The 26,693-nt window shown below is 34.9% G+C and overlaps 2 protein-coding genes across 4 annotated transcripts; one reads left to right on the top strand and one right to left on the bottom strand.

Moving 5' to 3' along the window:
* TVP23A (trans-golgi network vesicle protein 23 homolog A) lies at positions 1-18,935 on the top strand. Of its 3 annotated transcripts, none has more exons than XM_074280539.1 (8): positions 1-215; positions 1,735-1,814; positions 12,860-12,896; positions 13,737-13,826; positions 14,036-14,164; positions 14,532-14,660; positions 15,113-15,209; positions 18,781-18,935. In XM_074280539.1, exons 1-7 carry the CDS (start codon positions 87-89, stop codon positions 15,170-15,172), a joined length of 654 nt encoding a protein of 217 aa, XP_074136640.1. In that variant the 5' UTR covers positions 1-86; the 3' UTR covers positions 15,173-15,209; positions 18,781-18,935. The 3 variants fall into 3 exon arrangements, with proteins under 3 accessions (XP_074136640.1, XP_074136639.1, XP_074136642.1); XM_074280538.1 differs by having other exon boundaries at positions 12,860-13,004; XM_074280541.1 differs by lacking the exon at positions 14,036-14,164 and having other exon boundaries at positions 12,860-13,004.
* On the bottom strand, positions 16,148-26,693 carry NUBP1 (NUBP iron-sulfur cluster assembly factor 1, cytosolic). The gene is made up of 11 exons (XM_074280542.1): positions 26,551-26,693; positions 26,374-26,478; positions 25,597-25,730; positions 24,721-24,789; positions 21,497-21,529; positions 18,758-18,848; positions 18,132-18,286; positions 17,502-17,612; positions 17,097-17,199; positions 16,831-16,914; positions 16,148-16,466 (listed from the first exon to the last, which is right to left on the bottom strand). Exons 1-11 carry the CDS (start codon positions 26,567-26,569, stop codon positions 16,408-16,410), a joined length of 963 nt encoding a protein of 320 aa, XP_074136643.1. The 5' UTR covers positions 26,570-26,693; the 3' UTR covers positions 16,148-16,407.

Here is a 26,693-nt window from a genome sequence, read left to right as displayed (position 1 = left end):
GTGGTGTGGAGGGCGGCCTCTTAGCAACTGGTACCTTCGCAGACTGAGCTCAACGCGCTGCCCCTCACCTCCATTTCAATCAGCCTATGCCCCTGACCCTACTGCCCTGTGGCGGCCGGACATCAAGAGAAATTAAAAAAAAACAAAACAAAACAGGCCTTAACCTCGTTGCGCAGTGGGCTGGCCCAAGGTGGCCAGGTGGGAAGATGAAGCAGGTGAGGTGATGGGAGAATGGGGTCGCCTCCGCCCTGGGAAATGAGAGAGTGATAGGAGGGGCCTCGAGGGATTGGCGGTGTGGGAGTGAGGGAGAGGGAGGAGATTGTTGTGGCTTGGAGGGACGAAAAATAGGAGGGTCCAGGTTGAGAAATGGTGGGGGGCTGGAAAGCGAGAAAGGGATGATGTGAGGGGCTGGAGGTAGGGCTGGCTAGTGCTAGCTAGAGGAGTGAAGGATTGGGAGGGGAGATGGAGGGAGGAGGGACTAACGGGAGAAGATGGGCTGGAAGAAAAGGGATGAGAGGTGCTGGAGCTGGGGTAGAAGGGGAGGCGTGGGAGAGGTAAGGTGGGAGGAGAAAAAAGGGAGAGGCTGGAGGAAAAGGCAAAGGGAGGGCTCAGTCTTTTTCGGGAGAAGGATGGGAAGGGGTGGGGTAGAGGGAAATGGGAGGGGCTGAGCCCATACTGAAGGCATGTCTGGCTTATAGTAGGCATTTCACTTAATACTTGCTTGTTGGCTGACTGATGATAAGGGAAGGAAAAAAGAAGGCTTGGGGTACAATAGGACTGTTGTTGCTCATCCTTCTTTTTCAAAGAGGACAATGACATTATGTGGGGAGGGGGGATTAATGGTTTCAAGTAGATAAGGGGCAGTTCACAGAGGAGTAGTCAGGGAGGGTGATGGGGCTGAGAGTTGACTATGAAAAAAGATACTGAACTCAACAGTAAAGTGGGACAATTTGCAATTCTAACAGAATAAGCTTTTACTAGAAAAAGCACACCGAATATATGTATGTGCTTGTCATTGTGGTAACTCCGTCTGGAGACAGGATGATAGAACAGATAAAGCATTGGACTAAGAGTTAGGAAAGACACTAGAAGCTTATATGTGACTTTGGGCAAGTGGCCACTTCTCTGGACATCAGTTTCCTCATCTGTAAAATGAAGAGATTGAGCTCCATGATCTTTACTAAAGTTCCTTCTAGCTCTAAATCTCTCTCTCACACACATGTATGTATATATGTATGTATTATACATATGTGTATGTGGTTATTATAAGTATATGTATTTGCATATACATATGTATACATGTATATATTTATTATATGTGTGTGGATGTGTAAATAAACAAATATAAGTGTATATATAAAGATATATATCCACACACATATACATATACATACACACTTACCCACATATAGCTCCCTCTATGATTTCTATTCTTTATTCCTTATGAGAGGCCAGAAGAAATTTAAGACAAAGGGCAGTGTACTTAAACAATTGTGGACTAATGTGGTATGGGACAGATGATACAGTTCAAAAGGATATAACAGACTAGGACCCCAATTTAGAGAGGAAAGGAATCTTAAAGGTCATTTAGTTTAGCTTCTTCATTTTACAGTTGAGGAAAAGGGCTCAGAAAACTTAAAGGATTTGCTCATGGTCACATAGATTGATTTCGGCTCTGAATCCAACATTCTTTTAACTATAGCAATGGCTTTCTTTGTTTTTGTTTTCTCCTAGTCCCTGGTGGATGACACAGAGGATGTGTCTCTTGATTTTGGAAATGAAGAGGAATTAGCATTGAGGAAAGCTAAAATCAGGTAAATTCACGTAGTATTTCCTAGTTTAGGAATTTTAGTTCTAGCTATGTGATAGTAATCGTTGTTTGATTTGGGAGAAGTCATTGCCTTTCCTGAGCCTTAAGTATAAAATGGTAATAGCAGTAGAGATACTATAAAGAGTAGACAAACTTTTATAACTCACATTGCAATTAAGATGGAAAATAGAAATACTTTCTATTTTCTATCCTTATTTAGGGTTAGACATTCCAGACTTTAGAACTGAGTCATAAACTATGTATTTTTATGACTTTGGGAAAATTATTTCACTTTTCTAAGCCCTAATTTCTTTTTCTACAAAATGATTATTAGATGATTTATAAGGTCCTGTCCAAAGTCTAAAATTCTGTCCTGTGGCTAAAAGGGGCACTTCTAACTCTAGCTGGCGGTATCAACAAATCAAAATATTGATCAAGAGAAGTAGGTTCCAGAGTGTGAATGTCCTCAGTGGGAAAATTGCTGCAATAGAAATAAATCAAAGTGCCTTCCCTAATGGGAGTGATTTAATATCTTCTTATACAGAAGGCACAGTATAAAAGAAAATATGGAAAGGAAATAATATCAGGTGATCATTCTTTTTTCTCTTTTAGAAGGCCACTGTTTTATTGAAATAGGATTAAATTTTATCAGACCTGGCAGGTTTTAGTCAATTTGCATAGATTTTTGACTTTGGGGAATAAATCAGTCACTTTTTTCTTAACCTTAAAGAAGACTATTTAAAAATATATAAATGTAACAATGTTAGAAGTTAGAGATCAGATTATTTCATTTTAAGGAACATTCATGATTACTAAGGAAAACAACCCACAGAATCAAGGAACTAAAGAAATTTCAGTTCTCGTTGATTAAAGATATTGCATATTATGAAATTAACTCTTTGCATAGCTTTTGGTTTAACTTCCCTTTATATTGTGTTTACTAAATATGAAATAAACTGTGGAAGCTAAGCCATCTGGAAGATGGGGTAACTGTTAGATGTTGGGTACCTTCTTATAGGTCAGTGAAAATACTTTCCATTCCCTCCCTTCTACTCCAAATCCATTTACTATCTCATTTGTTCTATTATCTAAATACAACTATATTTGAACCTTTACCTCATCAGTTTGGCAGGTATTAGAAAAGTTAATAAAGGGAATGAAGGAGAATTAGGGAAGATTTCTTAAGGAATATCTTCAAATAGAGGGGAAGGATCTTGACTCCAATTCAAGGAGTGGATTCTCCTTCAAATCACAGAGGGTTAGAAGGCCCAACCAAGGTTAGAGCATCCAGTTTGTTCTTGCAGACTTTCTGCTGGTGGGATAAGTAGCTTACCACCTATCTGCTATTCTCTTCTCTCCTGGGCCTTATTTTCAAAAGGAAGAAAAATGTTTCCATTCAGCTTTTACAAATGAGAAAGCAAGATTTTTTTTGGTGAACAGGCAAATTTTTTTCCTTTGTTACTTATTACTCTCTCTTCTTTCTTAGAAGGATTAAATGTATTCTACTTGCCTCCAAAGGGCAGAGCTAGAATAGATGTAAATTACAAGAAACAAGTTTCTTTTGGTTCAGCAGGCAAACTTCCTACCACTTTATGGAATAAAATGCTTTATTTTATGATACCTTCCCCATCACTATAATTATCACTATAATTATCAGTAGCCATATTTGTGACTTTTTTAGAGTTTAGGATTTGGATAAATATAAATAGGACATAGAATTGGACTAAATAAACTCTGAAGGTTCTTGAGGTTATAGGATTAAAGAATTAGTTCCAACCCATTCATTTTGTGGAAACTTATTTCCATAATTAATTTTATAGACTTGTTGGGAATTTCCATTATATGAAAATATTCATATTCTGGAAACTGAAGTCCCAGGAATCGGAAATGCTTTGCTTAAGGTCACCCAGGTAATAAATGGCAGAGTTGACATTTAAACCTAAGTTTTCCAACTCTAAGTCCCAATTTAGTCCATTGTAGCATACTGCCTCTGATTTTGGTCTGATTTTGATTTTTCTTCTCTCTTCCTGGTGTTCACTTGTCCCTGCTCTCTAGCCACCTAACACGCTCATATAATTCTGTACTACCCAACATTCCCCATAATAAACTTTTACCCAGATACCCTTCCCCACCTCCCACACCCTGCCATGTTTGATGCACCAAGAGTGCCTCTGCACAGAAACTCCTGTTCTTTTCCTGTTAGTTAGAATGTAATCAGATGAAACTAATTTTCACTCAAGTATGAATGACTGTGTAGTAGGTGGGGCAGTGCTGGGAAGGGAAAGACAAGGAATAGTTTGGGTGCTAGAAATATTAAAGAGTATATAAATGCCAGTGGAGTGTGGTTGTTTAGAGCACATAACCTGGAATGAAATAGAAGAATCCATAATCCCCAGTTTTTTATACCGTGGTTCATGACCCCATTTGTAATCTTGTAACTGAATGTTGGGAGTCATGAAATTATGATTTATTATCAGTAAATATATAGGTACATGTAACTATATACCCAGGATCGATTAATAATTTCTTATGTGAAAAAGGATCCTAAGTGGAAAAAGTTTATGAACCCAAGCTATAATTTATCTAGTCACAGGATCAGTGAGTAAAACATATGATAAGAGCCTGAAAACAGAAATAAAATGAATTTGGGGTAAGAATCTGAATATAATTCCTATTCAGTCAGGAACTGGACTCAGGGCCCTGATCCAATAAGTCTTTCTACTACAAAATCAAATCTTGAAGGAAATAGCCCAGAATTAACTTTTTCCCCCTACCCCCCCATGAACTGGTCTTTTCTCCCAAGAACATTTTCATGTTAAAAAAGAATATATATTATGCTCAATGATTGTTTTGTTGATGATTTTAAAAAAAATTTGTTGATTAAAAAAAATTAATTTCGATTTAATGTTTATGGAGTGCATGAAATGAGAGGGAAGGAGTTTATGATCTAAACTGAAAGCTAAGATAGGGTTGTTTTCTACTGGATTGTAATGTCTTGGTAGATAAAGACTTTGCTTTACTAATCTCTTTATTTCTCTCTCTAGCACAGTGCTCTTTGCATTTTGGACTTCAATGCCTAAGTTTTTATTTTTATTGTTTTATTGGAAGGAGACTTGTGGATTATTTTAATTGGTACTTTGTTTTCTGTACTCAGAAGTTTTGGGTATTTTTTTTTTGTGTGTGTGTGTGTGTGTATGACTTCTTACATTGTGATGATCAAGTTTTTCAACTTGTCTTGTTCTTCTAGGAGGTTCCATGATCCTGAAATTGTCTCTCTTCAGTTTCACTTTGAGATCAGTAGCTTTTTCTTCTAGAGAGATCATGTGTTCTTTTAATATATTTGCTTTTTGATTCTCTTTTTTTGTAGATCATCCTTCATTTCAGTCTTTTTTTTTTTTCCTTTCCTAATCTCTTGTTTTCTTTTTCACTTCTTGGAGAGATTTACCACAATTTTTTTTTTGCTAATTTTTTCTGCTGTACAAGCCATAAATTCTGCCATTTTGTTCTTTTCTAAGTTTATTCAAGATTCTGAGTTCCTTCTTGAGCCATTCTGAAACGTTGTGCTAAGGTTTCATGTTCTGTTGGGAATTCATAGGGTTTTTGCTTCATGGTTCAATTTCCTTTGTTTAAAAATATTTATTTAGAAGATTTTATAATCCTTTGAAAGTTTTGATAGGCAAATATTTTCATTTTAGCATCTTCTCTATTATTTCATCTCTTTGGTTTTTTAATTGCATTTTCTTCTTAAAATTTTTTGGGCTTTTAGCCTTCTTATCACTAACTTTCTGATTCTTACCCATTTGCTGCTGCTGCCTCAGCCTCCTCCCATGTGAAGAATTCGCTTTTCACTAGTTTCAGAGACTAACTCTGCCCTTAGTATCTTCTGGAAGTTCAGAACTAGATATGTTTAGAATCAATACCACTTTCTTCCAGATTTTAATTCAGTAGCTGTTCCTTTTCTTTTTTTTTTTTTTATTAATTTTATAATTTTTTTTTAATTTTTTATTATATATATATATATATATTTTATAATATTATCCCTTGTATTCATTTTTCCAAATTATCCCCCCCTCCGATGACAGGCAATCCCATACATTTTACATGTGTTACAATATAGTCTAGGTACAATACATGTGTGTGAATATCATTTTCTTGTTGCACAATAAACATTAGAATCCGAAGGTACATGTAACCTGGGCAGACAGATATTAGTGCTAACAATTTACATTCACTTCCCAGTGTTTCTTCTCTGGGTGTAGCTACCTCTGTCCATCATTGATCAACTGGAAGTGAGTTGGTTTTTCTTTATGTTGAAGATTTCCACTTCCATCAGAATACATCCTCATACAGTATTGTTGTTGAAGTGTACAGTGATCTTCTGTTTCTGCTCATTTCACTCAGCATCAGTTGATTTAAGTCTCTCCAAGCCTCTCTGTATTCCTCCTGCTGGTCATTTCTTACCGAGCAATAATATTCCATAACCTTCATATACCACAATTTACCCAACCATTCTCCAACTGATGGACATCCATTCATCTTCCAGTTTCTAAGTAGCTGTTCCTTTTCAATGCAGCCATGTACAGTGGCTTCCTACTTTTATTCTTTACTTCCTTGCTTGTGCTGAATCAGTCAGTACCTGCTGTCTTTTGTGAGGTTGGTGGAGTTTGAGTTGGATGTTCAGGACAGAGTCTTTTTTATTAAATCCCAAGATTTGCTAACCTACAGGCCCCTGTAGTCAGCAGGGACCCTGATTTCCCTTCTTCTATAGCATTTTGGTCTCTTCTCCAGGCTTTGCTTATTTCATTGCATATTATAGCAGGTTTGGGTGTGCTAGCAAAGATTTTGCTTGCAGGAAGCAAATTCCTGAGTGGGTCCAAAGCAGAATCCATGTATTGGTTTGCATACCCAGTTATAGCAGAGAGACAGGTAGGGGAAAGCCATCAAATAGGGGTGTTATGGATTAGCATTCTTCATTGTTAGTTTTTAATTTTTTTTTCAGGTTTCTCCATTTCTAATTCTGTGTTAAGCTGTACTTAACCCTTACCTTAATGTATGAGCCTTTTTTTTTTTTTTTTTGGAGAGCTAGAGGGACTGAAGAAAATGTGTAGCCCTTTAGCTTGTGGGTCAAAAGCTTCCAAAGCCCACACATATAGGTATTTAATAAATTCCTGATGAATCTATAAAAATGAGTTATCTTAATTATGTTCAGGTTCCTCCTTAAAGCCCACTCCCCTAAAGTAAAATGATAGACTGCAGCTCTATAAGATGTCCTATCCTTTTTTAATCCCATTTAAAAATTTCTATTTATTTTGTTTACTTGTGCACAAGTCAGTCCTTATTTGAAACAAATCATTTAAGGTATCCTCTTGCTTCTGTAACTACTCTAATGAGTCTATGTACTTGAGTACCATCATACTTCTATGGCATGTTATGTTTTGAAGTCACTATATTAATGTATTAATATTGGTCAGATGAATAAAAGATTTGGCTTTGTGCTACCATACAACTTCATAGTTGAAGTCTTTACTAGATTAGTACTTCCCTATCCCTCACTCATAGAAGACATTAGAATGATTGCAGGGTCTAGCGTTAACATAAAGAAAAGATTGATCAAACCAAATCTGTTTGTTTCCCTTTAATTGACTTGTATAAGTTTTATTCATTTACCTGCCAAGAGAATTACCACAGGCACTAAAAACAAGATGTCACTTTAAAATAAAGTACAGAAACAAGTAAGAAAAATAATGTATGATGATTAAAAAGGGAGCACAGCTTTTACTCATTTCCATGCCCAAATCTTTATTATTATGATCTTTAGTGAAAAAGTATGAGTAGTCATTTATGTCACCTACTTAGGAGTACCACGTAGGTCAGAAATAGAACATTTCTCCTAATTTGGAAGGAGGAAGTAGAATGAGGAGGTATGACAAGTAAAATGTAAGAAGGAAAATGGAATCTAGGCCACAGCTACACAATGCAAGAATAAATTTAATCAATTCAAACAGGACAGTTGTGTAAAAAAATTAGTCAATTATATTGTTTGACTAAATTCTTTGAGTCAACACAATAAAAATCATTAATAATAACAGTGGAGATATGGCATAAGTTTGTCCATTATAATCTGATTTCTGTTATTTCTAATTTAAGGATACAGAATTTTTTTGGTCTTGATGAATATTGATTCTCTTACATTTAATATATCTTTAAAACATAAACCTGCTTTGCTGAATTAGAGGGAGCAGCTGATTTCTGAAGGGGCAACTAACTTTGTATTTTCCTTTATTATGATAGCTAGGTACAATAGCATTTTTTTTCCTACAGTATTTAGGACTGTAACACTATTCTTCATTAGTCAAGTAACTCAGCCTCTGGAGAAAATAACATTTGTTTTAAAAGTGGAGAAACAAACATAATGTTGTCAACCTTGACAGTGATTTAATTAAGAGATTTCATTTCCCCCTTTCAACATCTGTCCCCACATTTAGATGTTGACATACTAAGCTGGTCAAATAGGGATGAATTGCTTGGCTCATAACTTAAAATTTATAACAAATTATTTTGTTAGTAATTTGTTATAAGGAAAGTGATGAATTCTTATTGGTAAAAAAGGGAAGGCTCCCCTGGGGGAAAAAATTAAAAGAAAGATGGTGTGGTGAAGAGGTAGGTATGGAGGAGATAGCAGAAGATAGCCAGGCTGAGTTTAGATTGTACTCTATAAATAAGAGTGAATAACTCACTTTACTTTGAGGAATAGGGCAGAGAATATGTTAAAAAAAAAAAAAAAAAAAAAAAAAAAAAGAAGGAAAGCCTTGTCCTAAGAAAGCTCTGTCCTTCTTCCCTTTACAAGTTAAAACCTATGCATTTCTGCAGTGCTGAGAATCAAATCTACTCCCTTCTGTGAAGAAACACATTAAAAAAAAAAAAAAAAAAAAAAAAAAAAAAGATTGACTTGTAAGATTTTGCTTCTGTCTTAGCACAATATCCTTTTTTGTGAAAGCAGGGAAAATGCTTAAACCTCTTGGGTATACAAACTTTACTAATACAAGATATATCAGCATGAAAAAGCAGATTCTAGAGATCAGGGGAGATACAAATTGATCCTAAAGAATGTTTAATATGATCTATTCTGAAAGAACTTAAATGTTCTTAAATAACTATCTTATTTATTTCTGTTGTTATCATTTCCCTTTTTGGTTCCAATTTGTGATTTCACTGGCGTAGGGTAAGGAAACCATTTCTACAACCATTGGTCTGCACTTTGGAATCTTAAAGTAAAGTAGAGGTTCTTGTTGTGTATATATAATATTCCACATATGTATAACTACATTTCCATATAATTGGTTTCCATTAAAATATTGTGTTTTATCTTATGTATTTAAAAGCACCATTTTGAAGGAAATAACCATAGGGTTTTACCAAACTGGCAAACTTCTGAGGGGCAGCTAGATGGCACAGTGGATAGAGTAACAGCTCTGAAGTCAGGAGGACCTGAGTTTAAATCTGGCTTCAGATACTTAACACTTCAAAAATCCCCAAGAGGCACTGTTTCTGGGTAATTAATAATCAATTTATTAATTAAGCTAGCCAGCAATTAATAAATTGATGATCAGGGAGTTCTCCCAGTAACCAGTCTAAGAAAGACCCTTGAAATCCCTTTTGAAGGGGAACTCCCCTGGCACGTAAAACTCAATCCTGATTGGTATAATTTAATGAGGAGGTGGGTTAAAAGTTTTCAGCTGCTCCTGAGAATGAGGCTTGATTATGAAACTCAGCAGCTGCAAGACATTTCCATGATCTGTCTGGCTATTTTTCTTTTTCATGAACTGGGCTGCCCTAAACTCTTAATGGTAATCAAGGACAGGGGATTCTTCCTTCAGGCAAAAGCTCATACAGACTGGATTCTGTTTATACTCTGAACAAAAATTAGATTTCCCAATTGGGTGGGATCCCACCCAACCTAATGAATGAGCATGTGCCTTGAAAGCTAGATGAAATCTGTCAGCCATGCCCTCAGCCATGGCTGATTGATCTTTTCAGAGGTTAGATTATAATAGAAATGAAAGGAAATAGGGTAGATCAAAAATTAATAGTTATTTAAATAACTCCTCTAAGCCTATTTGTTTTTATGTAAAAAGAGGGTGTAGAATTTGATGTCCTCTAAGGGCCCTTTTAAACCTGTTTTTATGATCTTATAATCCTTAATATACTGTACAAATTAAAGCAAGAAACAATGCAGTAGGAAGAATTAACAAGAATAGAACAAAAAAGGCCTTGGAGTCAATCCTCATTTGATCTAATGAACATTTAAATCAAATAAGGGTTGACTAAAGTCTCACTATCTAGTATTTAAGCATTTGATATATATTTCAAGGTCAGCTTAGAAAGACAAGAGAACTGCCAAAAATTGTGAGAATTCAATTTTTATTTTTCCATGTAAATAGTATATCTTATTTTTTCTAGTTACATGTAGAGATAGTTTTCAATATTCATTTTTAATTAAGATTTTGAGATCCAAATTTGTTTTCCTTTCCTTTCCCCAAGATGACAGTCAATCTGATGTAAGTTACACATGTACAATCATGTTAAACATATTTCCACATTAATCATTTTGTGAAAAAAAAACAGAAAAAAAGGTTAAAAAAACCATGAAAAAAAAAAGTGAAAATAATATGCTTTGATCTGCATCCAGATTCCATCATCACTTGGGCGAAGGGTATCCAGTTCAGTGATTTGGGGGGTATATAGTTCTAAATTGCTTTCCAGAATAGCTTAAAACAATTCACAGCTTCATCAACAAAGATTACACTCAACTTCTAGAAACCCCTCCAACAATGAACATTTTTTTCCTTTTTTATCATTTTTGTCAACAATGGTTGTGAGGTAAAACTTTAGAATTGCTTTGACTTTTTTGCATTTTCAAATGGTTGTTGATAGATTGGATTTTTTACTTTGCCTGTTTACATAAAAACATTTGGTGCTAGTAAAGAAACACAGAATTTGATCAACGACACATTATGATGTATACAATATAAAGAAGTAAAAGCACAGTAGCTTAGTGTTTGATAAGCCTAAAGATTCCAACAATTAGGGCAAGAACTCACTTTTTGACTAAAACGAAGGGGAAAATTGTAAAGCAGCTTGGAAGAAAGAAACTACAGATAGTGTTTATATTTCACACCACTTACCAAGATTTCATCTCATATACGAAGCTCCAAATGGATACAAGAATTATGTTCAAACAGTGGCATTAAGTCAAGGTAGCATGATAAACAAATGTGAAGAGCAAGAAAAACATTACCTATTAGATGTATGAATAGGGGACCAAACAAGGGTTAGAGATAGAAGATAAAATTGGCGATTTTAATTATGTAGAATTAGAACATTTTTTAATATCAAAACTTCCAGTGAAGCTAAAATTAGAAGAGAAAATAATGGGAGAAAACTTCTTGTAGCAAGTTTCTCTGAAAAAGGTCTCATTTACAAGATGCATAGGTAAGAGGTTTAAATTTGCATAAAGAAGTCATTTCCACATTGATAAGAGGTGGGAGGATCTTTAGTCATAAGATCTCTCTTTACAGCTATCACACGAATGCAAAGTTGACAACAAAGGAAAACAACAGATGTTGGAGGGGCTGTGAGAAAATAGGTATATTAGTGCATGGCTAGAACAGCAGAGAATTGGTCTAATTATTCTGGGAAGCAATTTGGAATTATGCCTCCAAAGCTATAAAACCCTTTGATCCAATGAAACCACTTATTAGATGCAAACTCCTAAGAGATCATAGAAAGAAAGAAGTCATGTGTATGAAAATATTTCCAATAGCTGCTTTTTATGTGCTGGTAAAGAATCAGACAATGAAGGGGTAGCCATTAACTGACAAAAGAGTGAACAAGTTATGATTTATGAATATTATGAAATACTATTGCACTGTAAGAAATGACAATGAGGATGATTTCAGAGAAACCTGGGAAAACTTGTATGAATGATATAGAGTTAAGTGAGCAGAACTAGGAAAACAATTTCTATAATAATAGCAACATGGTAAAGACATACATCTTTTAAAGATTTAAGAGCACTGATCACTACAATGACTAATCACAATTCCAAAAGAATCATAATAAAACATCTTACCTACCTTCCGATAATGAATGATGGACAGAGTCCAAAATGAGCCATATTTTTTTTTCTGGTCATAGAAAATGGGATTTTTTTCATTTTGCTATGTCTATTTGTAGGAGGTTTTCTTTTTCTTGCTTTCTCAGAAGAGAGTGGGAGGGAGAGAAGACTGATCTTCATTTGAAATTTTTTCTTAATGACTCACTATTTTCTTTGTTCAAAATAATGAATAATCATACTCTGGCTGAGAAAAAATGATGGTTTAGCTTTTAAATAAATCCTATTCTGAAGCATCTATTTTGAAGGCTCAGGATCAGTTATTTTTTAAAAAGAAAAAATATATATACAAAATGAATATATGCAAACAGAATAAGCATAAAAGAAAAAAAAACCTGAAAAAGGAGCATTCAAAATTATAATAAACAAGCTTGACTTCAAAGAGAGATATGAGAGGATACCTTCCTTTAATTTTGTTTTTCGACAGTTAGATATGTATGGAACATTGTACATAATTTCAACTTTCTTTTGATGAATCAATTTTGCTGAAATTTTTTCCCCTTTTCTTCCTTTTCTAAACTTTCTGTAGAAAAGGGATAACTCATTGGGAGGGAGGAGGAGTAGAAGCATGGGGAAAATCTAGGCAATGTAAAAACAAAAGATACTATGGGGGCATTTGAAACAAAAGATATCAACTTTCAAAGTCAATTAAAACAAAAGATACATTAATATCAATAATGCTATTTATTTAGACATTTAGTGTTTTTCCATAAAATCTATAGTCTAAATTTCTAGCTGTCATAAAATATTAAGGAATGAATTGTCTACATTTGAATGATAAAAATTCAGAAATAGATTTTGCAATTCTGTATTAACAAATGATGTTTTCATATTTACCTATTAAAGCTAGTAAGTGTTTTGGATTATTTTCCTAGGCATCCACTGGCCACCTTTTTCCACCTATTTTTCCGAGTGAGTGCTATCATTACCTACTTGTTCTGTGACTGGTTCAGCAAAAGCTTTGTTGCCTGTTTTGTCACTATTCTTCTTCTTCTGTCCTTTGACTTTTGGTCTGTCAAGGTAAGGCAAATCTTGCACCAGCAATGGATTTGTTTCCAATAATTTTATAATTCTTATTGGCTGCTTGTGACTTTTTGATCAATTTGGACAAAGATATAGATTACACCTGAGATTTTACTGAAAAGGGAATGGTAGGATGAGGAAGCACCTTCTATCAATGTGGGATGGTTAGAGAGCTGCCCAGGGTGCTGAAATTAAGTGACTTGCCTCAGGTCCCATAGACAGTGTGCGCCAGATCCCAAGCCTTCCCTAGGTTCAGCCCTAAAAAGTATTACTTTGGTCAAAATTGCTAATTAGTTATTTAAGGATATGGAAATTATTACCAAAAGCTGGTGGAAAAGTTAAAGCATTTACTTCTTTACTAATGGCAACAAATAAAAGTATCTTATTTATAAACTTTAGCTCAGATGGAAGTTTTGTTATCTGTCAGATTCTGGGTGATTCTGTGTCTCTCCTATTTTAGAAGTTATCCTGAAATAATAGATAGGTCAGACTTTATCACCTTTTTTTAAAAAAACTTAAAATCAGGTATCACTAAAACTAATTTAAAGAAAATAGCATGTTTGAACCTCCCTTCCTTTCCTGTCCCCATGACAGTTATTAATTTACATTACTTACATTTTACCTGCCATTAAAGGGGGTTAACTCTTTCTGTGTGGTATGTTTGTAATAACATACATAGTGAGTTAAAGGAAAATTGCATCTTATAGTTAATTTGTCCATTTTCATTAGAATGTGACAGGAAGACTCATGGTTGGCTTACGCTGGTGGAACCAGATAGATGAAGATGGAAAAAGTCATTGGATTTTTGAAGCCAAAAAGGTATTAAGAATTGAGTTAAGGAGAAACTAAAAATTGTTAAATTTTTATATTGGTTTGTTCCAGGATTTGTACCTGTCTTGATTCCTGCCCTGCACAAGATGTATTCCTACTGCCTCTTTTCTGGTACATGCATATTGTGAATAGTACAAGTAAAATCAACACAAACCACAACATATCACATTTTAACTCGAACCACTTATTCTTAACAGGTGTCTTTAAATAATTCAACTGGAACAGAAGCTGAAGCTAGAATCTTCTGGCTTGGTCTAATTATCTGTCCATTGATCTGGACTGTATTCTTCTTTAGCACCTTATTCTCCCTGAAGCTTAAGTGGCTAGTAAGTCATTACCATCTTCACTCAAAACTTTTGTTATCTTCTTAAATCAAGTAGTCACAGGAGCTGTGGGGTTTTGAAATACCATTTTAAAGCTGCATCCTGTCTCTACTAAGCACATTATTTGCAGAAATCAAATTACTTAAACATAATTTAAGATAATAAATAATTTAAGATTAGCTTATTTACTGCGAAGATCAGGTTTATCTAATGTTGAAACAAAATATTAATAGTATAATCAAACCGCATTTCATATTCTTCTTAAAAACAGAATGAGAATAGATTAAGATCAGATCAAAGTGGCTGAAGTGAAAAAAAACCTTAGGATTTTTTTAAAAATAAAAATACTTTTTTCTTTTTTCCTGAACAGGCACTTGTGATTGCTGGCATCTCCCTCCAAACCGCTAATCTATATGGATACATTCACTGTAAAATAGGAGGACAAAAAAGTATCACTAAAGTCACATCGAGGTTTCTATCCCAGGCAGTATTTCAGAGAGTAAGTTAGAGGTAGTTATATATCTTGAGTTTGTGCCAAAGCCCCTGAAGTATATTTGAAAGAGCTACTTCATGTAACCACATATCATACCTTAAGTTTTTTAGTTTGCATGTAAGTCAAGCTAGCATTCTTAGTTCAAAAGATTTAAGTACTAATAAGAAGGAAATATGAAACCCCAAACTTAATAAGATTAGTATCTTCTGATAAATATAGCTAATTTTAAGTTGCTTTTAAATTTTGAAGAAATTAGGTATGGGAATATCTTATTTTATATTTCCAAACTATAATGTTTTATGGTGAAGCTAATTAACACACAGCCCTGTGGATAAGTAATCTTTCTTAATTTGTAAGTAATGAACTATTGGTAAAGTTATTAAATGTTTTATGCTTAAATTTTATTTCTTTCTATACAGAAATAGTAATAAAACATCAACATAGTTTCTATTTTACAGGAGTGTCAAGATGAATTTCAAAAGCCTGGTCTAGAGAGAATGGAAATACACAAACATTAAATGAGAAGCAGAGGCCCTTCATTACCTCCAGAATAAGGTTCTAACACTTAAATTAGCATTTGTGATCCACTATTTATGTAATTTGGCTCCATTTATCTAGTCAATCTTTCTGGTCTTATTGTACCTTGAACAAGCTATGCATACTTCTTGACTTGCATTTCATTTAATCCACATCCTTCCATCCCACTGAAGCTTTTCTTAACTGTTCGTATTATACTGTCCTCATATGAATTCATATTAAATAAGTACCACTTTATTTGATACTTATATACTATCCTTTGACTTCTTGATGGAATAATGGAAAAGTGCTGGACTAAGATGATTGGTTCAAATCTGAATTAAACTATTTATTATTATAAAGAATAAGCTTCCTTTCAGGAAAAATGAAGATATTACATGATATGTTCTGAGGATCAAAGGAGAATATATTTTAAATAAATTCAAAATAGTGTCATTGTCCAAACCAGATAGTATACTCCTTTTCTGTATCTTCCCCAATGTATGGCACATAAGTGCCATATAAATAACCACTTGTTGGATTTTCTTGATTAAAAGCATAATAGTAATTGTGAAACTGTTGAGCAGTTTTACAAATAGCAGCAATATTCAAAAGCTGACAATGTTTGTTAAAGCTTACCTCTCTTTCCCCTCTACCTAGTAAACTTTGATCTTAGAAAATCCAAGGAAAACATAAGCTGCAACTATTATACACCTTATATTAAGGTACAAATTGATGCAATCTAATAGGTGGAAGAAATATCCATACCATGAAAATGACAGATTGTTAAAAAAAAAAAAAAAAGTTGAATATATCAATTGAAATTTGTTTTCCCTACAGACTAATTTTTTTTTGAGAGTGAGTTGAGGAAATTAGATGAAAAGTTCTCCAACTGCATGCTGCTGCTGTTGCTATTTAGGAAGAATTTAAGTGATGACTGTTTTGTATATTGCTTGAAATAAGTATCAGAAGTCAAGTTTTAGAGGAGGAAAGATGTTTATTTTTTTTAAATGGCTTATCTGTAAATACAGTGCCTTATATTAACTTATATCCTAATAAAATGTGTATCAAAATTAGCTGATTAAAGTGTCCTTAAAAAGTGATTTCAAAACCAGGTTAGACTTTTGAATTTCTAACTCTTATCCCTGCAATTGATTAGACATTTTTATTATACATACTATTGGTCCATTTCTCAGATTGCTTATGATTATAGCTAGGGTCCATAAAAATTAATTTTTCAGCAGCTAATCAGCTTTTCTTCTTTTGAACTATGTATGTCACAAAAGTCTTGAATTCCTAGGGAAAGAAATATTCATATAAGCCTTAATACAACATAGAATCCACTACTACTGATTTCCTATAATTTTTTTTGGCTTACACATTTATCACACTTTACTAGGGATAACTATTTACAAGGAGATAACTATACTAAAAGTTTTATTCCATAGCTAATTCTGTCTCTACACAAAAAAGGCCTTTTCATTTCTGGCTCAACAACTGGTTATTATCACATGGTTGGAGGATCTACATTATATACTCTAAATTTTGGGATACTCTGGACAAAACACTCATTTAGTTAAGGTATCACAGGACAGAACTGTGAACCAAAGAGAAATACCTTTAACGAGATAATTATGAACATATTTTTAAAAATACTTACTTTGGATTATATTTCTGTATGCTAACGTAGCTGGTGAATCAGGCACTTCAGTCAAAAAGGATTGTCCTTTATCACAACTTTTACCTTGGAAAAAAAGTCAAATTTAAGCACATGAATAGAACGTGACATTTCTGTTCTCTTAGTTCTAGTGATTTTATAAAATAAAGGGTTTGCTTTGAAGTACATAATGGAGTAATTCATCTATAAACACATCTGACCTATTTTAAGACATTATAGTTATTTCACATACTTGTAGAACCACTCACCTATTTGTGGATCCAGAGGCACTTTACCTAGGAGGGGGATTTTTAAATCTTGGCACATTACCTCTGCGCCCCCTGTTGTTGGAGGAAATATTTGCGATTCATTCTATAAAGAAAGTTAGAACATAAATGGAATTAAAAACATTAAGTTTTAAAAGCATATTAAGTGACTACTCTTGTAAATAGGATACATCATCTCTGAAATAGCCTTTGTTGGACATTTAATATGCTAAATTAACGCAATTTGTCCATGAAATCCATAATAAATTTGTAGACCTACTTTCTGAAATTATAGAAATCAGAGTCAGCACTATGAAGAAAGATTCTTATAAACTTATTTCTTCAGTTGTGAAAGATTTTTTAAAAAACATATAGCAACAACAGGAATTTTAAAAGTACACTTCTTACCTTACATTTGGGGCATATGAAGCCACTCATGTTCTCTACTATACCAATTATTGGCAATTTCACTTTATGACAAAAGTTGATTTCTTTTCGAACATCCTGTAGTGATACTTCCTATCAAAGGAATACAGCCAGTTTTCAGAAGTAATGAAAGGAACTACAGTATAACTCCATAGTAAAGAAAATGACTAGATAATCAATCAGTTTATTATCACCCAGAATTTATAGTTTTTGTTTGCTTAGTGTATAAAAAAAGTTCAAAAGATATACTAAGAACTAATGATTACTTAATTTCCATATAAGATTGCTAAACTAGAAAAAAACACTAGGGGAAATAGGACATTATAACTTTTTTGGCCTATTTTAGATTGTTGGGCAAAAATTTTCTGCCCACCCACATAGATTTTGAACTAGAAGGAACTTTAGAGGTCCTCGAATCCAAACCTCTCATTTTATAGATGAGGAAACCAAGTCCCTGAGAGATCAAGTGACTTGCCCAAGCACATAAATTGGAAGGGCTAAGAGTTGAACTCACACCCACTGACTCCAAATCCAATATTCTTTACATTGCTTCAGAGCCATGTTTAATGTTAGTACATAGCTTTTAGAAAATAAAAATGGCATTAGTCTCACCTGAGGAGTAGTGATTATTACTGCTCCATCTATGTGTGCTGCACTGAGATATTGGACTATGGATAGATGTTCATCTGAAGTGCCAGGTGGGGTATCTACAATGAGGTAGTCAATCTCTCCCCAATCTACATCACGGAGAAACTGCTTGATCATACCTTAGAAAGAGAAAAAAGAGAAGGTAAAGCATTCCCACCTTTATGACTTTGATTACAAAAAAAAAAAAAAAAAAAAAAGATATGGCATTGTATTTCATGTAAATAACATTTGTTCCTTCATTACAATAAAATCCCACTAAATGAAAATAATGTAGGGATGCTCCTGATTACACAGCTTACGTTCCTACCTCTAAAGCTAAATATGCCTCTTGAGCCATACATAAATGTCAAACTCATACGTGTTTTAAGGAGTAAAATTCTTACAAATGATATTTAATGCAAGTAGATTCGTAAACAAAAATTCACAGTCATTAGTTCTTTATATTTAAACTAAACTAAATGCAATGACAAAGCAAGGGAAATAAATACTTAGATAATTATAACTGAGTTTAATAAGATATGTGTATCAACTGAGAGCCACAGTGTGTTCTGAAATAATAAGCCAAAATGTTTAAAGACTTAGGTGCAAACCATTTTTTTTTGGTCCCCGCCAGATAACAGCATCATCAAGACTGCCAAGCAAGAAGCCTACTGACATCACACCAAGATTTTCTTCAACATACTACAAAGGGAACAGGCAAAAAGAAATAATCACAGGAGAAATACTTTACTGGGGGAAAAACAAAAAACAAAAAAAGAGCAGAAAAGGTACTTGCAAACTCTCCTTTTCTGTATCATTATCTAGCTCCCGCTACCTTCAGGAAGAGTATGCCCTAAAGTTCTATCTTGGGTTCTGGCAATCCTTTCAGTGATTCCACCATTTTCCAGGGATAAAGTTATGTGAACTTGTTCATATAGTCCTAATCTCTCTTCTGATTAGAATCCTACATCTTAAATTGACTTAAGTCTGGACATATGGTATAGTGGAAAGCATGCATCTGAAGTCAGAACACTTTTTATTTTAAGTCCTGGTTCACAAATATAGCTATTTCAGGTCTTATTTCCTTCATCTGAAAATGAGGGACTTGGACTATATGAACTCCTAATGCCCTTCCTAGCTATAAATCTATGATCTTATGTCCTCCACCTGGATTCTGTCAGCACTTCAAATTTCATGTATCACAAATTAAACTCACCAAAATTCCCACTAAATCCACCACTCTTCCATTCCAATCTTATTTCTCTTGAGTTCTTCATGTTGCAACAAAGAACCTTTCTTCCTTCTTGACTTTCCTCCAGGATCAACATTGCCTTCCATCTTCCTTAATTCAGGCCTTCACCCTAGATAGCAAAAGCTTCCTATCTGGTCTCCTTACTTCAATCTCTCCCCATTCCAGGCTCCCCAACGCTGCACTGTTGCCAGAGATTTTTCCCTAAGCATACACGGAACTGACTGCCGCACTCTCCTCCCTACTCAATCTTCTTGAGTGCTACCCTATTATCCCCAGGATAAAATTAATAGTCCCATTTAGCTTCTAAAGCCCTTGTTTCACCAGCACTCTGTCATATGATCAATTGGGCCCCCTCTTCCATCATCATCCCTTTGCATTAGCCATATCCTATGCCTGCAATATACTTCCTTCTTTACTTGTGCTTTATAAGATGGCTGCAGTTTTTCTAGATATAGCTTAAGCTTTTTCTGATTCCCCCAACTACCAGTGCTCTCCCTCTCATATTTCTTTATAGTTAACCACTCTCCATGTATTAGTATTATATATGTATATTATATATATATGTATTATCTCCCTCCATTAGAATTTCAGTTTCTTGCAGATATGGATTTGCACATAGAAGGAACTTTCCTCCTGAATGTTCCCCTCAGATTTCTATGATGTTAAAAGCATTCCTGACTCTTTCTTTCACAACATCCAAATAGTTGCCAAGTTCTGTTGATTCACTTTCTGCTGAACTGTTCCATGTTTTGTCATGTTAGATAAACTCACATTGCTGCCGCTGTAATTCAGGCCCTTATCACAACTTCCCTTGACTACTGTAAGATACTTAATTGATATATGATTTATCTTTCACACAGTGCTGCCAAAGTGATGTTCCTAAGGTAGCATTATATAAATCCTTTGTTCAAAAAACTTCAATGGCTCCCTACTATATCTAAGAGAAAATATGAACTTCTGCCTAGTATTTAAGACCTTCCCCAATTAGGATCCAATCTACATCTTCAGCCCTATTTAACATTATTTCTCAACATTCCAGTCAGATGGGGAAAAGAAGCATATTTTACTTCTGCCCCATAAAACTGATAATGAAGGACAGATTTCCCCAAAGTACATTAGTAGTCACAGAATAGCCACATATTCCATCATGTCATTTAGTAGTTTTACTTCTCTATGTGATAGCAGAACAGTAAGAATTCAACAGGGTATCTTCTGCTTCCATTCAATTGCACAAAGCATCTTTCCCTTACACCTTGAACAAACTCTTATCTTCTCTACCTTTCATAAAACTCATGATTTCACTTCAGGAACTACTTGTTATGTAAGCCAATCTTCCTCCTTCTCCCTTCAAATGATCAGGGCCTCTCCCTTCATAACTATTCCTATAGATTTTTTCTGATTTCCCCCCCTTGTTCTCCTAATTACTTAATACAAATATCTAACTCAACAGAGGGCAGCAGTGGCACACAGAATAGAGGACTAGGTCTGGAATCAGGAAGACCCAAGTTCAAATCCAGTCTCAGAAACTTACTATATGTGTGACCTTGGGCAAATCAAAAAACCTCTGTTTGCCTAAGTTCCCTAAACTATAAAATAAAGCTAACAAAAAGTATGTAGCAAGGTTGTCATAAGGATCAAATGAGATATTGCTTTTTTTAAAATTGCTTAGCACAATGCTAGATACATTGTAGACATTATATAAATGCTTATTCCCTTTTCTTTTATAATCAAGTAAGTAATCCATCCCAATAGAATGTAAATTTTTTAAGGAGAAAAATGATTACACTTTTTCAGTAGTATTGCTAGCAATAACTAACATTTACACAGACCTCTAAAGTTCAAAAAGTGCTCTGCTATTTGTTGAACTGAATTCCATTATAGATTATTCTGTTGCCACTACAATAAAAATAGTTAAAAATAAATGAATAGCTAAGTTCTGAAAAAATGTTGTCAAATAGGCAGATACTTAGCCTTTTCTGTTATACATACAAACACATATATATAAAATATATATGTGTTTGTATAATATATATATTTACCTGTAAATGCAACATGACAAATTATCACAAAAACAAAGTAGATGTAAATAAAAACTTACCACTGGAGACCATCCAGAACCACTTTGATGAACCTGAACAAATGAGAATCATTTTTGTGAATGAATTATACACATTGTGACATATAATACATTTCCATAGAATAGTAGCTTCATTTTCCCCAAAGTCATGGGTTATCATGGCCAAAAAAAATTTCACTACCAGGTGGTAGCTAGGTTATAGATGATGGGCCTTTTTGGGATAGAAAATAGACTATGTCTATTCCTGGGCCCATTCTTGAAGTATTTCCAACATGGTGGAATCTGTCAGAATGTGAGTTCTTCTGGTATAGCCTTCAAGAAGCCAGGTCCCCTCCATGACATGCTGGCACAGAGGAGTAGGATTTTTGCAGTTAACTTTTAAGAGAAATGAGAAATTCACAGGATGGGCAAGCATAGATACCTTGCAAGATGCTTCATTGAAGGGAAGTTCTGAATTAAGATCACTTCTCTATTTTAGTACTAGTATCATAAACTCCCCCCCCCCCCCAAATTTCAATAGAGTATGAACTTGAGGGATAATAAAGGAGGGTGTGAAAAATACAAGTAAATTCAAATACAAGTAAAGTGTCTAAAACATTATTTTTAAAAAGCAATTTATGTGTTGGGACAGTAAACTTATTGTAAAAATGCAAAAATCATTACACAGCAATGAAACTGCTACTATATAATTCTTTTAAAAAGGGATGGGATGGGATGTTAAGAGTGTCATAAGCCTGAAAACAAAAATGAGCCAGCAAAGCCTAAAGAACTCACAAGCTAAAAAAGGGAAGAAAATAAGATGGAATCAAAACTGGCACAAATAGCTAATAGAAAAGGCTCCATGGAGGGGACATGTATATACACAAAATGACATATATAATACATAAAAAGTTTTTTAAAAAAGGAAAAGATAAAGTCATTGGGGGTGAAGAGGAGGCACAAATAACTAACAGAAAAGGCTTCATGGAGGGGACAAGTTGTGCAATGAAGAAAGCTAAGGAGGAGAGGTGGATGAAGGGGAGAGGATGGTAGCAGAAAGATAGCAGACTAATAACAGAGGATGGGAAAAGGTCCTTTGATTTTTTTTAATGAATGGCCTAAAAATTGTTTTTTTGTATAACTAGGGGTTAGATGTGAGGAAGTTGGCTAAATGAATCTAATGTAAATAATAATCTCAAGCTTTGGATCTTCTCAGCCTGGTGGTAAATGTTAGTTACATATTAAACTAGACAAAAATAGTACAGTGAAGGAAGTGAAGAGAAATTATAACAGATAATGTAGAAAGAGACTGGAGCAGCATAAAGGAGAAAGTTTTTTTCCTTTTTCCTGTGGATTGTGGTAAGAACAAAGCTCTGTAAGAACATAATGGGAGCACCAAAATGAAAAGAGCAACAACTCCCATATTTCAACAATATGATATTTCATTTTAAAACAAAAGATTACCCACTAAATTAATTTATGCACAACTAAGCTTTTATACAGATTGGAAGTTGTTAACACTTAAAACATTAATTCCATTTAACAGCTACCCTTTGCTACTGCTAAGTAGAGAAAGTTGTGGTTTGAATAGGCAGCAGCCTTTTCATAGATCAGGACTGTGATTACTTCTATGTAATCACAAATTTTCAAGTTTCTAATCTGTACAAAAATATTATCTTTTAAGTTATTAAATTTAATTTTAAAAAGCAACAAATTTAATGATAATTCTTCAAATTTAAGAAAATTAAATAGGAAAACTCATGATTCTTTAATATGTCTTTTGAAACTGACAGCCTTTTCAGGATTCTTCACATTTATTCTCACTAATTCAGTGTCAAAACTGCTCCCTGTTGCATCTTTTCTAGGCTTACATCAAAACCTCTGGTAGCCTATCACAATTTCTGGTTTTAACTGACTTTCTAGTAAGGTATTTTTTTCTCTATTTCCTGCTGGTCAGAAAGGAGGCATTGGTTTCTCATTAATTTTTCTCAAGATATGTACAGGTCCAGTTCTGAGTCTTGAAGCTTTTTAAAATATCATTAGGACATAAGCCTCTCATTTCTAGTATAACCTCCTTGAAAATCCTAATCCAACTTCCTAATCAAAGCTGTGGGTTTTAAGTCAGTACTACATTGTTTTTTCCCCTTTAGTAATCTCTTCTGAACACTCCCAAATAGCCTTTTGGGATTTTTTTTTAATAAAATGGATTTACAATACATATATTGTATTTAACATATTTAACATGTATTGGATTACCTGCCATCTAGGGGAGGGGTGGGTGGAAGGAGGAGAAAAGTTGGAACAGAAGGTTTTGCAAAGGTCAATATGGAAAAATTACCCATGTATATGGTTTTGTCAATAAAAAGCTTTAATAAAAAAAATAAGTAAAAAATGGATTTACAAAATTTACCACTTTTAGTTAGCTGGCTCCTTTAGAATAAATTTCGGATAGAGAAATTGTTTTTAAAGAGAAAGTTAATGTCAAAGATCACAAATGATGGGAAGTCAATTTAAATGGAACTATGGTAAAGCAGGTATCCTAATACATTGTTGGTGGAATTGTGAATTGACCTCACTGTTCTAGAAAGTAATTCAGAAATACACTAATAAAGGAAGTAAAATACCCATACCAAACTACTGCCAAGTATTCCAGAGGGGTCAAATTCAGAAAGGACCCACATGTACCAAATTATTCAATGAAGGACTTTTAAATGATGGCAAAGAATTATAAAGTAAATGTCTATCAATTGGAAATGTTTAAATAAACTATGATATATGAATATAATGGACTATCATTATGGTATAATGGAAGAAATGAGAAATGTGTATACAGAAAAGCATTGAGAAGACTTATTGTAGGAACTGATGAAAAGTGAAGTTAGCAGAACCAAGAAAACAATGGCTACTGTAAATGGAAATAGGAACCAAACTTAAACTGAAGGCTGTATAATTTTAATGATTAAGCTTCTCCCTGAAGAAATGAGAAAATGCAATTTCCTCCCTCTTTTGCAGAGGTCAGGAACTCTGAATGTAGAACATTACACATCATGCCAAATTCAGATTTTGCTAAAAAACCTTTTTTCCTTTGCTTTTATTTTTGTTACAATATATAACTCTTAAACATGGAAGAAATATATTAAATTAGATATTGAAAAATCTCAAACTAAAAATATTTTAAAAGACAAATTATTAAGCAAAATTTATCAGATTTAATACATTCACATAAAGAGGCACATACTAAATTCACAATTCTATTGAAGTCATACCTGTTCTCCCTCTAGTCCCATCATTTTGGGAATTGATGGTCCACAAATATCAATATCCAGCAAAGCAATCTAGAAATGATGGATGAATCAGGTTATTTACATAATAAAATGTACAAACATACTATGTAAAGCAGGAGGTAAGGGAGGAAGAATCAAGAAGTGACAGTCAATTTGGAAGATTCTTATAATTAACTACATTCACCTTCCACATCTATACAAATAAAGAAATATTAAAGAAAATGAAACAGGGTTCCCTATATGCCTTACTGACTGCAGAAGCTATTTTGGACCTTATTCTAGTCCTAAGGTGATTTTGGGCTTACCCCAACTATTCAGACCCTTGTAAAAGGTACCTGAGTCTGACTGAACTTTGCATCTGCCTAAGTTTTCCTGGTGTCCTATGAGTAAGCAATGACCAGGTCAGTAAGGAGACCTGCTGCAGAAACTCTTCAGAGTGAATTAGAAACAGCCTCAAAAGACTTTCTAATTCCAATGTCTTAAAGACAATAAAATAGTCAATAATTTTTTTTTTTTTTTTGCAAATCTTTGAAAAGGCGGTGGTCATTCTTGAAAATCATGTTTCCATTCCAAAACGGAATAGTTCTGGCTCTAGTTTCTAAACTCTTTTTATGTGTTCAAAATTAGTTTCTTGTTCCTCATTTTCATTACATATGTATACTCTTAGTACAATATTCATAACATAGATCAGCTTTCTAACTCTAGCTCCCTCTGCTGGTCCATTAAAACATAAAAGACTGCAATAGACCAGACTTGCTTGTTTCCTTTATGATCTTTGAGATGTAAAGGGTGCAAAGCTTCTAATCAATAACTCAAGCCACAAAATGTATCTTGGGAGTTTTTCCAAAAGCTTCCCACCTGTTTGCTTTCATCTTCTGCTAGGCCGTGAGCAAGATGAGCACTGAACGTGCTTTTGCCAACGCCGCCTTTCCCAGACAGGACCAAGATTTTGTGTTTCACAGTTCTCATTTTTTCTTGGATTTCCTCTATTGCTGCAGAAAACATTTTAGGTTGTTATACCGTAGAAACAAGCGCTCCTCCTTGTCTGCCAGCTCTCCAGCGCTACATTTCTCGGGCCGATTTTTAAAAGTGCCTAGTCTAAGGCTCAGGACTGGGAGCAGGGGTGCGTCCATGCCCCTCATCAGGGACCTTCCGTTAGTGTACATCACGTGTCCATTACATACTTAATGCGTGCACATGGTAAGGGTTTAAGAAACATTTCATTCATTCTCTTTTACGCGATGAGGATACAAAAAAGTAGCTGCCCTCGAGGAAGGCATAATCTAAAGGGGTAAAAAATATGCAAGCTGCGTGTGCTCGTGCGTGTGTGGTGGGTGGGGCATAATACTACAAATTCCAAATCCTGTCCTGGGTCACAAGCTAAACCTTCCCAGCCCCTCGGTCTCTTACACCCCTCCTTTTCTTTTCCAAAATCTAGCCTTTTATTCCTGACAGCGCTCCCCTAACTCCTCTCTTTTCTCGGGGACCTGCCAATCCCCTCCTTCGACCCCCTCTTTTCCCGTCTTCCTCCAGAGCCCGCCCTCTCCTCTCTGTTCCACAACCTTCTTTCCCCGCTCCCTCTCTTCCCTCTCCCTCCACGCCCCCCCCCCCCAGTCCCCCTCGCGCAGTCCTCACCCGGGTCGGGGGCGGCGCCAGCCCCGGAGGCGCACAGACGCTGGTTCGGGCATCCCTGACATGAGGACCCTTTGCCCGCCTGGGCACTGCTGGTTCCGGGGCAATCTGAAGGGAACAGAACCTCTGTTAAAAATCTTGTCCGCCTGCAACACGCAGCGCTCCCTCTCCCGGACTCACCCTGCGGAACCTCTTCCATTCCAACACCTTCCCAGCCGCCGGAACCTGCCGCAGCTGCACTTCCGGCCAGGGACTCCACATTCAGCCCGTCCGGGGTGAAAGCTGTCCGGGAGACGAGCGGCCTTGTGCGCACGCGCAGGTGA

This window comes from Sminthopsis crassicaudata, chromosome 1, assembly GCF_048593235.1.
Source record: "Sminthopsis crassicaudata isolate SCR6 chromosome 1, ASM4859323v1, whole genome shotgun sequence".
NCBI classification, from domain to species: domain Eukaryota; kingdom Metazoa; phylum Chordata; class Mammalia; order Dasyuromorphia; family Dasyuridae; genus Sminthopsis; species Sminthopsis crassicaudata.
The sequence above is the reverse complement of the archived record's forward strand: the minus strand, read 5'-3'. Positions and strand labels throughout refer to the sequence as shown.